This window comes from Hemiscyllium ocellatum, chromosome 10 (genome assembly GCF_020745735.1).
Source record: "Hemiscyllium ocellatum isolate sHemOce1 chromosome 10, sHemOce1.pat.X.cur, whole genome shotgun sequence".
NCBI lineage: Eukaryota > Metazoa > Chordata > Chondrichthyes > Orectolobiformes > Hemiscylliidae > Hemiscyllium > Hemiscyllium ocellatum.
This window is the reverse complement of record NC_083410.1, coordinates 58,480,577-58,495,553: the sequence shown is the minus strand read 5'-3', so window position 1 is coordinate 58,495,553 and position 14,977 is coordinate 58,480,577. Positions and strand designations below refer to the sequence as shown.

Sequence of the window (14,977 nt, the reverse complement as noted above, 5' to 3'; positions counted from 1 at the left end):
CTGATACTCTCTCTCTCACTGTCTCTCTCTCTCGCTGTCTCTCTCTCTCGCTGTCTCTCCCTTGCGCTCTCGCTCGCTCTCTGTCTCCGGCTCGCTCTCTCGCTCTCTGTCTCCGGCTCGCTCTCTGTCTCCGGCTCTCTCCCTGTCTCCGGCTCTCGCTCTCTGTCTCCGTGTCTCTCTCTCTCTCTCTCTCTCTCTCTCTCTTTTCCCCTGCCCCCCACCTCCGTCTCCCTCCCTCTCTCTCTGACACTTATCTATAAGAACCCGTGTTTGACTTTACCTTTTTTTTTTGCTAAGGGGTGTTTTTAGGAATGTTACAAGTGTTTGAAACACCATCATTAAGTTGTGATATAGTCGATTGTTACAGATAGGTTATGTTAGTCTATATTCTGTTCTCATTTTTTCAATTATAAATAAATTCTGTTTTGTTTAAAACAGTAGTTAGGCCAGCTGCAGAAACCATGTCTTGTTTTCTGTCAACCTAAGAAATCAATAATTTGTGTAGTTTGTGCATTTCTTTAAAAAATGTAACTTTAGTGTCAACTTCAGTAAGAGCAGTGCCTGATTTCCACCACAGTACTCCAGTGAATTATGACAGGACTAAGTGAAATGAACTTGAAAATTAGCAAAAGCTGCATTGACAAATATGTAGTTCCCTTGTTCACATATTTTTTAAATAAATAACAAAAAGATGTTCTTTTAGATTAGGTTTTAACTCTTAAAATTACTCACTGAAAATATAATTCTCAGGTGTTGCTTCAAATGAAGATTTGCTAGCTCACGGACCTAACTTCGAAAATTGTAGCACTGGTTCAAGAAGTCGAGGTAACCATTATATAAATATAGTGTATCATATTACATTTGTCTTTGTGGTATTATGTTTGGCTTGCATTTGACATGATTTTTTTGATTGATTTTCACAAACTTTATTGCTCTGTTGTGTTTTTGTTTTTATAATACCTTCAGTCTTCTTGATTGCTGAATTGCTTTGCCAAGTATTTTCCAACTTTTATGTATTCTATTGTAACATCCATTTCAACGAAAGACCAACCAATTAACGTTAGATTCTGAAATTGTCAACAGAACTGGTTTATCCTGTTTTCTCATAGCAAGTATTAGCTATAACAGTATAAGAATTATAGCAAGACTGATTATAAAAAAGTAACTAAACTTCAAACCAAATTACTTACATTTAAATTAATGTATCCTTTATTTTGAAAGTCTATTAAAAATATTTTTAATGCATTTTGTAACCATAAGCTAAATTAGTCAGCTGTTTAATGATTAACTTATCACATTACTCGAAATAATTTAATCAATCTGTGGTTGAAGTGTCAGTACATTTAGAACAAACTTCAAATATTTTGCAATATAATTTTAATTAGATACTACTTGTGGACTGAGGAGTTATGACATCTTTGTTCGAGTATTTATATTTCCATTTCTCCAAAGTTTTTAGTCAGATATCTCCCATATGAAACACAGGGTGGAATCCTCTCGGCTGAACAGAGGAAGCTTTGAAAATTGAACCGGAAGCAGGTTTGCGAATGAAGGGTCAGATCAGCAGCCCGACGTATTCCAGCCGCCATGCAGTTTTGCTAGAAATGGAAGACTGTGTGGCCATCAGAGCCAGGCACCTATATATGCAACAACAGATATTAACCTATCTGTAGTGGGGAGAGGGGTCCTTTCCCTATGAGAAAGATGGTGACTGTTGAAGTACACTGCTGAGAGAATCTTAAGCTGTGGTGAGAAATCTGAGGAATCATACAAGAATTCCAGTGAGCTTTTCTTGGCATCAGGTGTACCAACTTGCATTTTTTTACTGTCTCAGGCATTGAGATGCGATTCTTGCTTTGGAACGGCAAAATGTCTTTTAACCAGGATTATTGCTTGTTATTGTCCTCATTAACACCAAATTTTACTTAATTAATAAGAAGCTTTCTATTCTACCACCCATTGAATAGAAACAAAACACCAAGAACTCCTAATATGAAAGTCTTGGGTATCTGCGACTCCAGCTCACTACATGTTCCTTGGACCACTACCTTGGACACCTGGTATTAATTTCTCAGACACCGTCCCTGGCACTGGTAACTCTCAACTCCCATCCATGAACACTGACATCTGACACGTGCCAGCTGCTCAGGACCATCATTAGTCTACTGCTGATGGTGCCAGCATGACCTACATTGCCCTCCATGGTGTGCCGATTGCTAATAGTGGTCTTTTGAATGGAAGGTGGCTTGGTCCATGCTTAGAATGAGTGGAGTAGGTCTCCATTTTGTGTCCAAAAATCATGGGTTCCACTTCTGCACTTTACAAGAAATCCTTCAAGGGGCAGTTGCATCTTTCATGCACATGCAGAGTTCAAGTTTGCATCATTTACAATCATATCATGCATGTGTAATGCATTCATTATAGGATGTGGGATTCAAATGCTGGTTATAACTAGTGTCAGCCATGTTAGTGGTCCTTCCAAATTGCAGGTACACATTTCTGTGAAGACAGTGTGATCATAGGTGACCTTAAAAGAGGCATCTGCAGTCCATCTTGTATACAGCTACGGCAAGACGTCCTAGGATAAGAAGGAGTACCGAAATGATTACATCTCCGCCTGTACTGTAAGTATAATTGAAGACTCATATGCAAATATGCGTGTCGTGATTAATTTGGGGTTGAGAGAGATAGGTATAAATGCCCATACAACGCTTACAATCTGCTGTTATCTTTGTTTCATGACTTGTTGAAATAAGGTCCAATGTCAAAATGGTGAATGGGTCATTCATTGCTGTCATCAGAATGCAAAATGTCAGACTCTATGATGGAGCATGTTAAGCTTCCATTTGTAAAGGATGTGGCTATTGACTATTTCCATTTAAAAGCACATCTTCTGTTCCTTTTGTTTCTAATACAGGTGCGTGCCAGCATAACCAATGGACCCAAACATTGAATGTTGTGATTGCTTCCATGTAACAACATCTCAGAGATGGAGGAGGAATCAATGTGCTAACAAGCCCCAGAGAAGCAGCAACCTGTAGTAGAAGCCTCCACTAAATGAAGAGATCACAGTTGAAGGGCATATCAGGATTCCTCAGAGGCAACATAGTACCAGAGTCATTACTGCTTGATGCCCAATTTTGTCCTTGCAACCACAGCTCTGGATATCCCAAAATGTGCTTTGTGAGCAATGCGGCTGCTGCAATGGGATATGCAACCTGTCAAATGGGTGGTAATCCTGGCCTGATAGCTGTCAATGTATCAGCTATGTTAAATGTTTCTGCAACTGGCTCCTTCCAGAGAGCCAAAGGGGACCTGTGTTGAATCTCTCAATCAATCTCCACAAATACATCACCAATGCCATCTGCACAAGATTACACCTCTACATCTCATTTCCCTGTGACAATGTCAGTGCTACAGCCTGAATAGTAAGTTTCAGCAACATTGCTGGCTTTCCCCAGGTGCATGGCACAATAGACCATCTGCAATTGCACTGAGTAGACCATATCACAACACTACAGCATTCATCCAATAGAAGGAATTCTATTCCATTAATGTGCAAGTGATCTGTGATCACCAGTACCACTTTGTCTGTGCTCAGTAAGCGGGGATCTGCTACAACTCTACATTCTGGAGAACTCTTCTGTTCCTACTGTGTTTAAGAGTCCAGGTGCCTACAAGGCTGGTTATTAGGGGACAAGGGCTAACCTGTGCAAACATGTTATGCAGGCCCCCTGACGTTGTGGAGCAGAGATGCAGTGCAGCCCATTTTTAACCAAGGCCACAGTAGAGCAGGTGATAGGTCTATAAAGATGCGGTTTCACTGCTTGGACTAGTATAATGGGGCTGTGCATTTACTGTAGACTGAGTGTACTGCATAATCCTAGCATGTTGTGCTGTCTGCACATAGGGTGCAGACAACTAGGGAATGTGATGAATGTTGAGGAACTGGGAGAGCAGTAGCAAATTTCTAAAGAGAAGAATGAGAATGTTGAGAAGGAGAAACAATCCCTTGTGCATGACAGAGCACAGCTTTGTGGGATGCTTCATGCCATATAGGACTTAATTGACACCAGATCCAGCAGATGAGAGCTGGGTTGAGTGATTGACTGTAAAAGTCTTGTTGCTTGAAGCAGTTTGTGTGCTGGGAGAGGGGAGGGGGAGAAATGCAGCCTCTGTTGATTTGATTTATATTTGATGTACTGGTTCCTGTAAATAAAAGTTAATATTATACATCAAATGAAGGCCTTCCTTTGTGCAATGACCCGACATTGAACAATGGTGTGATGCTGGGCAGCAGTGGTCATTGGGGACAGAGTAGTAGCGGCTTTGAGTGGATTGTGAGTTTAGATGTGATTACAAAATGGTAAAGTGTGTAGCCTGGTACTTAAACAGCGATTTGGGGTTGCATTGTGGAATCACATGTGCAAGACACTGTCTGTTGTCACCTCTGTGCTGTCAGAAGCATTGGGCTATGGCTGCTGTACCACTACCTTGCATGTGAAAGCAACTCCAGACTGCCAGTGCTTGACCAGGGTCAAGACCAGGCTTCCAAAATGACAGCATTCACAGAGGTGCTTATCTATTCCATGTTCCCAAAAGTGGTAGGTGGCTAATGAGGTGCATCTGAGACATCCATGCAAAAGAAAAACCCCAGTAGGCCTCATAGAGAGAAACCCTCTATGAAACACAATGAAAATCTAGCCCAAAAAAAAGACATTGCATTTAGCCAGAGATTCATCCCTGAGGGCATGTTCAAAATATCCATCTTCAGGGAGGGGGACAGTAAGAGCTAACCATTTGCACTTACAGAATCATATAGCATGGAAACAGACCCTCTGATCCAGCCAGTCCATGCCGACTGTGATCTCAAACTACCTGCCCTCTTCAGGCCTACATACCTCCATACCTTTCCTATCTGTGTACTTATTCAAATGTCTTTTAAACATTGTAATTGTACCCATATCCATTACTTCCTCAGGACATTAATTCCACACATGAACCACCCTCTGTGTTCAAAAAAATGCCCCTCATCTCTTTTTTTTAATTCTTTCATGTCCCCTAGTCTTGAAATCCCCAATCCTAGAGAAAGGACATCAACTGTATCTATACCCCTCATTATTTTACAAACATCTGTAAGGTCACCCCTCCATTTCCTATGTTCCAGTGAAAAAAGTACCAACCTATCCAGCCTTTCTTTATAATTCAAACTTTCCATACCCAGCAACATCCTGGTAACTCTCTTCTGAACCCTCTCCAGCTTAATAATATCATTCCTATAACTGGGCAACCAGAACTGGACCCGGTATTCCAGAAGAAGCCTCACCATTGGAGAAAAGAAGGTTTAGGGGTGACTTGATAGAGGTGTACAAGATGATTAGGGGTTTAGATAGGATTGACCATGAGAACCTTTTTACACGTATGGAGTCCGATATTACGAGGGGGCATAGTTTTAAATTAAGACGTGGTAGGTATAGGACAGATGTTAGGGGTAGATTCTTTACTCAGCAAGTCGTGAGTTCATGGAATGCCCTGCCAGTAACAGTGGTGGACTCTCCCTCTTTATGGGCATTTAAACGGGCATTGGATAGGCATATGGAGGATAGTGGGCTAGTGTAGGTTAGGTGGGCTTGGATCGGCGCAACATCGAGGGCCGAAGGGCCTGTGCTGCGCTGTATTTTTCTATGTTCTATGTTCAGTGTCCTGTACAACTTCAACATAACTTCTGAACTCCTATACTCAAAGACTGAGCAATGAAGACAAGCATGCCAAACACCTTTTTAACCACCCTGTCTATGTGTGACATAAACTTTAAGGAACAATTTACCTGAACCCCACTACCCAAGGCCCTACCATTGCATAAGCCCTACACTTATGGTTGTACCAAAATGCAACTGCTCACATCTATCCAGATTGAAGTCCCATCTGCTATTTTTCAGCCCATTGATCCATTTTATTAAGATCTTAGAAGACGGTGAAGAAGATTTTCTATGCCACCAATTTTGGTGTCGTCCACAAACATACATACCTTCTATATTGATACCTAAAGTCAAGCCCTATTAAATTTCAGAAGCTAGTGATAAATTACTTCTGAATTTTTAAGCAAATAAGCACACCCATTTACCAACTTACATGTAAAAAATTTGCTTCCATTTCTTATCCCTCATTAGAGTTAATTAGCTCAGTTGGCTGAATGACTACTGTGCAATGCAGAGTGACATCAACAGCGCGGGTTTAATTCTCACCCTGGCTAAGGTCGTCGTGAAGCTTCCACCTTCTCAACCTTGCCCCTCACCTGACACATGGTGACCCTTAAGTTCAAGCCACTTATAGTCATCTCTCTCTAATGAGAGAACAACCCTATTTTGCTCTGGGACTTTGGCAACTACTACTAGTTGTTTTAGCTCTTTGAATCAGATCTGTGCCTTTAAGGGGGGCTGGGGCATAATAATAATGTCACTGGACTAGTAAGCTAATGCTCTGGTAAAATAGATTTGTATCCCACAATAGCAGCCGCTAGAATTTAAATTCACTTCATAAATCTGCAGTTCAAAATCTCATTGATCATGACTATAACTGTCATTGGTTGCATCCAGTAAGAGAAAACCTGCCACAGAAATGTGATTGACTGTTAAATATCCTCTGAAATGTTCAGTTCAAGGAACATTTCGAATAGGCAACAAATGCTGGCATTGCCAGCAATGCCCAGTTTCCATGATACCATAAAGATAAAAGAAATCTGTAACTTTGAGTTGTTGCTGCTACTCTGTACCAAACTGTTTACAAATATTTTGACTTATTTAAGACTTTTATGGGTGAGTTAAAGATCATCAGAGTTTTTACAGAATAGGTGAGTTTTTCTTTGAAAAATTTGGAATATGTTTAGCAATATTTGAATTCTTCACTCTACCTCAAAATCATGTCACATGCTTCACACTTTATGAATGATTTGTGAATTAAGAATTATTTTTCAACAGGTCTCATTTTCCCTTTGCCATTTTTTGGAAGAGCTTGATTCTTCTGTTTCAAGATCCACAGTTCATTTAGTCTAGCTTACTAGGCTGCATCTTAGACAGTATATATTCCTGTCAATTGTGTGACACTTCCAAAGTCCAACTTCATGCCTTTCTTAACTAGCATGATTTTTTAAATGCTTTTAATTTTTCATAAAATGTTACCTCTCCAAGCACAGATCTTGTATGACTAATGGTTCTCCAGTGTAAACTTGTTGATGTATGGTCTTTCCAGTGTTGATTTTGGAGGTTTCATGATCAGTTACCTTAAATAGGCAGTCGATGACATGTAGCAATTTTCTGACAGTTCATTTAAGAAGCAGCAGTTTAGTTACGATAGATCAGTAATTAGGCAAACGAAGTATCTAAGTGTGATAGTTATTTTTATTCACTCATGAGACATGGGCTTTTCTGGCTGGCTAATATTTATTGCGTATCCCTAGTCCTTGAGAATGTGGAGCTCATGTGTCTTCTTGAAGCACTGTCCATGTGCTGTAGGTAGATCCACAATGCCTTTAGGAAGGGAGTTCCAGGACTTTGATCCAACAACAGTGAAGGATCGCTGATTTTTTTCCATGTCAGGATGGTGGCTGGCTTGAAGGGAAACTTTGCATACATCTGCTGGCCTTGTCCCTCTAGTTGGAAGTGGTGCTGGGTTTGGAAGGTCCTGTCTAAGGATCTTTGGTGAGTTTCTGCAATGCATCTTGTTTATTGTACATACTGCTATTACTCAGTGTTGATGGTAGAGGGAATGGATGTTTGTGGATATAGAGTCTGTCCAACAGGCTGCTTTGTGCTGGATATTGTCAAGCTTCCTGTGTGGGGTTGGAACTATACCCATCTAGGCAAGTGGGGAATATTCCATCACTTTCCTGACTAGTGCCTCATAGATGGTGGAGAGTCTTTTGGGAGTCAGAGGTGAGTTATTTGCTGCAGTATTCGTAGCATCTGACCTCCTCCTGGAGCTGCTGTATTTACATGGTGACTGCAGTTGAGTTTCTGGTCAATGATAACCCCCAGGATGTTGATAGTGGGGGATTTAGTGATGTTAACAGCATTGAAGATCAAGGGGCATGTTTAGATTGTCTCTTATTGGAGTCAGTCATTGCCCAGCATTAGTATGGCGCAAATGTTACTTCCCACTTGTCAACCTAAGCCTGGACATTGTTCAAATGCAACAAGCTGTGAACATCGACTGCTTCAGTATCTGAGGAGCTGTGAATGATGCTGATCATTGTGCAATCATTGGAAAACATTCCCACTTCTGACCTTATGATGGAGAAAAAGTTTTCTAGGCGTAGTCTAACTAGTGCCTTGTATAGCTGTAACAACTTTGATATTGCATTCCTGTTGGAAATCAAGGCCAACATTAGATTTGCCTTCCCTTATATCTGCTGAACTTAGAGCACAAGTCTCTAATAATGTGGCTAGATTGTTGTCAGGGCCCCATAATCTTTGCAGCATCCAGTGCATCCAACTGTTTAATATCATGTAGAGTGAATCAAATTGGCTGAAGACTGATATCTGTAATGCTGGGGACGACTGGAGGAGGCTGAGATGGATCATTTCTGTCTGAATATTGTTACAAATGCTTCAGCCTTTTTTGCACTGATATACTCAGCTCTTCATCATTGAGGATGGGAATATTTGTGGTGCTGCCTCCTCCACCAGCAGTCATGACTGGATGTGGCAGAATGGCAAAGCTTAGATATAATCTGTTGCTTTTGGGACTGCTTAGGTCTGTCTATCATTTGCTGTTTGGCATTCAAGTAGTCCTGGTTGGTAACTTCACCACGTTGATATCACTTTTAGATATGCCTGTTGCTGCTTCTGGCATCCCCTCCTGCACTCTCCATTGAACAAGGATTGATTCCTTGACTTGATATAATGGCTGATGGGAGATATGCTGAGCCATGAGGTTGCAGATTGTGTTGGAGTATGATTCTGCTGTTCTTGGCCCACAGCACCTCATGGATGCCCAATCCTGAGTTACTCGATCTGTTCAAAGTCTGGCCCATTTAGTACGGTGATGGTATCACACAATATGATGAAGTGTATTAAAGTGAAGGTGGGACTTCATTACAGAGATTGTGCAAATGGACACACTAACTGATCAGGTCCTGGACAGATACATTTGCCACAGGCTGACTGGATGCGTCCAAAACGTTTTTCTCTCTTGTTGGTTCCCCAACCATCTGCGGAGACCCAGCTATGTCGTTTAGGATTCAATCGTAGTGCTGTTGCGAAGCCACTCCTGGTGTTGGACAATGAAATCCCATAGCCAAAGAACATTTAGTGTCCTTTCCACCCTCAGTGCAATCTCCAAGTGTTGTTCAACATGAAGGAATACTGATTCATTAGCCGATGATGGACAGTATGTGGTAATCAGGCAAGGAAACCTCCTGCTATGAGTATGACTGTGTCAGGGTAGTCTTGACTAGTCTGTGTGTCTCAAATTTGGCACCAGGTCCCTGAAGTTAGTAAGAAGAACTTTACAGGGTTTACAAGGCTGTTTGTGCTGTTGTCTTTTCCAGTGCCTAAGTCAGTCTGGTTTCATTTCTTTGTGAGACTTCATAGTAATTCATTCAGTTGTATCAACTCCTATACCATTTCATTGGTCAGGAGATAGTCAACCAATTGCTGTAGCTCTAAAGTCACATGTAGGCCAGACCAGGTGAAGATGATGGATTTCTTGCCCTGAAGGACATTAGCGAACCAGATGGGTTTGTCCCACAATCAACAGTGATTTTACAGCCATCAGTATATTGTTTTCTGTTGAATTCAAATTCCATTATCTACCTTGGTGGAATTCAAACCTGGTTCCCCAGAGCATTAGCTGAGTTTCTGGTTTAATAGTCCAATAATAATAATACCATTAGGCCATCACCTTGCCTTGAGAATGCTTCACCAATCATAAAGCTGTCCTATAGAATGTACAAGCGGGGCTGGTGGTTTTCAGTATCTTTGTCTCTGTTCTTCCCTCAGGCTGATGTAGGGGAGCTCATGGTTTACTCCCAAGAAGATGTAAGTACATTTCCCTGGATTTTCTTGCTCCTAACCATTTCTTGATATATTTTATTTTGGGGGCTGGCCATCTATGCTGTATCAATCACCTGTCTAAAACTTCTCAGCAATTGATAATTGGCAGCTCGCTACTCATGATGCCAGGTGACCATTGTCCCCTTGCTTACCTCCATTTGAAAGTTAGTTTTCATTGCTTCTAAGAACAATCCTTCTTATTTTCAAAACATTGCATTCATTGGTAGTGTGGAACCTGATAAATATTTTGTTTATGCTTATGGAAAGCTAGTTACTACTCTAACACAATTCAATGAGGTTTCATGCTACACAGGAAATACCAAATATGGAATATTAAAATTTGCAAGTTTACAGGGGACCCCAATTTACCACAGTGACCAACATCAGACAATACATTTCAGAGCTGCCATTACCTGTGCAAAAAGTATGCATCAGAATTAAATCAAACTCACAAAACGCTCAATCCATAATTCCTACATCTTCTGTTTATCTTCAAGTGTACATTCTGCAGTTGCGAAGTTATTTTTTCCCTGTCATTGCACTGCTGATAGTGTAGGGTTCTGGTTTGTTTTCAGTTATTTGCTGTTTTTTAGGTGGTTCAAATCATCGCCACATCCCTGGTTCTAGGTACAGGGCTTATTTAAGGAATGTGAAATGAAGAGGGCAATAGACAGATGTTTCAGGCCAAAAGAACCTCTGCATTGATTTACAATGCAGAAGGTAAGTATAACAAATACAGGTAAATGCAATAAACAGGGAACTTGACAATCAGAGGACAGTAATACCATTAAATACATTATTAGCTAGATTAAACATTAGAATCTAAAGACAACAGTTTCAATTACAGAATCCTTTAATCAGGCTTGGGATCCCAATGAACTGTCACTACTGACTTTCTGCTCCCTGCTATCTAGGTCAGAACTTTGTTTTCCTCAATGTCAAAACCCCACAGTTTTGATTCATAGAATCCCTGCAGTGTGGAAACAGGCCATTTGGCCCAACAAGTTCACACTGACCCTCCCAAGAGTAACCCACCCAGACCCATTCCCTATTATTACTCTACATTTACCCCTGACTAATGCATCTATTGTTACATACCTGACTGCTATGGCCAACTTAAAGCTGTCTCGTCCAGGTGAGATCAAGGCTGACAGTTATACAGACTGTTTGCCCCATTATCTCCCTTCTAATCTGTGTTGTTTATTGTGTTTCTGGTGTTTCCTTTTGAAGTCAATTGGTTTCAAAAACATTCACTGTATATGTGAATGGGTTTCAATTGAAGTTGAATGTCTGGGCTCTCCATAGGCCCCATACAGTCTGTGCTGCGTATCCCAAGATCTAGAAGTTGTCTCTGGCTGTTTCAATTATTGTTCTTTTAGAGAGGTGTAAATTGGAATTCCAGGCTGAGCAATAGTTTCAGACAGCCATCAGTTCTAAGGGTTGTGATTGTGTATACTCCACGTAACTCATTCCAGCTGCCATTTACCTTTTAAAAGTTTTGAAAAGTACGGGTTTTGTACAGTATTTTAGATGATGGGGATTTTTGCTCAACCCTGCAATAGTGAATACATGCCTTACTCCTTTAATAATTTCTGAACTAAATTGCAAATGTTGAAATTAGGAGCAAGTTTCTAATAGATGTTGTTCAGAAACTTGATGATCCATGACACTTAAGATAGATTTAGGAAAGTCCACTGTTGTAAACAGGTGGTACTTCTGTAGCTAAGGCATCACAGTACAATTTATTATCTCAACTCGCATTTGCTTTCAAATTTTCATCAAAATGGTAGACATTTTTGCAGGACAGTGAAGAGGCAACATTACCCAAATTCATTGATAGGGTTGTTTTATGGTTATGACTTGGACAATAATTTGGATCTAGCTTAAGAGGAATGGGATAGGTTGAGGACTTTTTTACACAGAAATTGCTCTTCTTAATGAACGTACGTCCAAGTGTAACATGTTGATACTCATTGAATATATATTTAAAAAACAAAACTCCAATAAATTAAAATTAAGAAAGCCTAACTGAAAAACATCATTTAAATACCAATGGTAGTTGTAATGATGAACCTTTTCTTCCTACTTATGGATACTAACTAATGTATTTGTTTCTATTTGAGCAAGAAGGGTTACGGAATAATTATTACAGATGCACTTCAGCTCCTTCTGCTCTTGACTACTCCACAGTGTGCAGAATACCTTGTCATATTTTTTGTATGTCATAAAGTCACATTAACTTTCTGCACATTCTACTATACATCTGCATTTGGCATGAAATAGCCTGGCTTTCCACTTTTACTGTTGCCAGAAAGGACTACTGTTTTCTGTCCAGCCCATTCCCTTATATTTCTGTTTATCTGCTTTTCCTATCATGCTGTGTTCCAAAGTGTCCAGTTGGACTGCCTCGAAAATTCTTGGCTTTCTGATCTGTAAGACACAACTCTTTTCTAACCATGAGCATGCTCAGCCTGTGGTACACTGAATGCATCCCTGCCTTAGCTGGTTCAATGATCAAAGGTAAAGTGTCCTTCGCTCATTATTATCTCATGCTGTTTCCCAATTTCCATTTAGCTTCCAGACCAGCCAGCCTTGATAGTAGCAGGACATTCAGTACAATAACAATAATAATGTTTCAGCTCATGCTGTAAAAGGTATGCCTTGTCTGATCACCTTTAAAATACTGTTATTATTCTCTCTTTTTTTTTATTTTTCATTCAGGCTGTGTGCTGCACTGCAATGAGTGCTTCCTGGGATGAGTATTCTTAGATGATTCAGAAAGATTGCCTACATAAAACTTTGGAGAAATTATTCTGCTAGATTTAGTACCTGTTTTATGTTTGCACTATTACTTGTATGTAGAGTTTTTAAAATTACTAGGTTAGGTGGTAATATAATTGCCTCATTTTCTATTGCATTCAGTATTAAACTGAGACCAACAAGAATATCTGCATTTTACAACAAAATAAAAATGCAAAAGTAATCCCATGTTGCTACCATATTAAGCATGATTTATTGGTAAATTGTAGCTTCCACTATCACTGTCTGGCTTCATATATATATTTAGATCTGATTTGTACATTCAGACATGATATCTGTCATGGGAATTAAATCGACTCGACTCAAATGCTAGTAAGAGCAAAGAAAAATTTTATTACAGGCCTTTGCAAAGCGACCCTCTGCACTTGACAAAATGCCTTATGCAAGGGGTACTTGAGCATAATTCAGATACTCGTCTTATACTTTTTCTTATCACGCTCTCAAGGGCAAAGACTGGGAAAACTGAAGCTGTTATTCTCTCATCCCCTGATCTTGGACATAACATTCTTCAGCTTTTGCTGAATTAAACTGTCACAAGGTCAAGTTGAATGTTTACAAAGTTCAAACAGACAAGCTGGCTGCAAACCTCATCAAAGTATTGTTTACAAAGCTCAGCACAGCATTAAATTTTAGAAAAGCACTCTATTTCAAATTTCACAGTAAATGTAAAATTTGTTAATGTTCCATTACATTTTCCTCATTTTTGTCATTTTATGACAACAAGGACAACAACCAAAAAAAAGAGCCAGATTTAAAAATAATACAGAGCCAGATAACTAAAAATGGCAATCTTAACAGCTGTCTTTGTTGTAAGAAGCACTTGAAATGGTCCCAGCCACCTCTTCACCTTCCAGTTTTTCCTCCTGAAGTCTTTCACCACTATCCAGTCTCCAGGTTATTGATCCAGCAGCTTCCCTTCTGCTGGTTGGGGTAGTGCTGCTTTCACTTGATTCTGTATTTGAGATAAACGTGTAGAGAGTTTTATACAGAAACACTACATCTCATCTTCACAGTGGCCTGTTATCTGTCTTGTCTTGGGCCAATTTCTGTGTTGGGCGCCCTACTGAACAAAATCTCCAACGGGCTAAGAGTAGCTCTTTATCTCTTCCTGGATCTCATATACATCAGCACAATTGGAAGTGCCTTTGTCCATGCCAGCCCTAGTTCCTCACAACATTTTGTCAATTTAAAATTTTTTTTAGGGTAGCAATTTTCTCTTTCCACTGCCCCACCCCTCGTTCGTTGGTAGGCTCAGTGTTGTCTCTTATTTATTCCCAAATAATCACTGATCTGCTGTAAGGCATTACTGACAAATGGCGTCCCATTGTCGCTACTGAGCCTTTCAGGGATGCCCCATTTTGGGATTGTTTCAGTTAGCAGAGCCTTGGCTACTGCACTGGCATCCTGTTTAGATGTGGGGAACGTTTCCACTCATTTGGAAAACATATCGACTATTACCAGACAATACCTTTTCCCTTCGCTGGGTGTTAGTTCAATAAAATCCATCTGTAAATGTTCAAAGGGTCTTTGGGGTTGGGGTGTGCTGCCTGACTCATCTGTATTCCCCTCCCCACATTATTAGTGGCACAGATAACACAACGTTCACAATATTTCTAGGATTAATGAGTAAATCCCTTAGTGTACCAGTGTGCTGAAATACTGTCATACATCCCCCTTTTAACACATGGACCTTACAGTGTGACAGTTTGGCATAAAATGGAAATAATGATTGTGGTAGACAGGGTTTATCATTGGAGCCACACCATACTCCTTCCCTCACACTGCATCCTGCTTTCGTCCACTCATGCTTTCCTTCAGGCGTGGTCTGTGAGTGTAACTCCCGTACATCTGTTGTTGGGGTACAAATATTTGTCATACACATGTCAATCTTATCATTTGGCGGCTGCTGGGCTGCCGTTCTTGCTGCTGAATCTGCCCTTGCATTAGAATCATTTTTTTTTGTCTGGGTTTCACATTTACACACACAAATTGATTTGGGCAATAGGACCACTTTCAGGAGGTCAGAGATCAGGCCACGGTGTGATGGGCTTTCCAGTGGAGGTTAAGAAGCCTCTGTGTTTCCACAGGGTTCCAAAATCATGTAC

At 40.3% G+C, this 14,977-nt stretch overlaps 1 protein-coding gene across 6 annotated transcripts in view; it reads left to right on the top strand.

Annotated features, from left to right (window-relative positions):
• The window catches only part of LOC132819773 (girdin-like), a 378,017-nt gene that overhangs the window by 345,284 nt on the left and 17,756 nt on the right, over nucleotides 1-14,977 (top strand). For all 6 annotated transcript variants that reach the window (XM_060831525.1, XM_060831521.1, XM_060831524.1 and 3 more), the window contains exon 28: nucleotides 751-825. In XM_060831525.1, coding sequence (XP_060687508.1) covers nucleotides 751-825 — 75 coding nt within the window. The remainder of the gene's footprint in view (nucleotides 1-750; nucleotides 826-14,977) is intronic.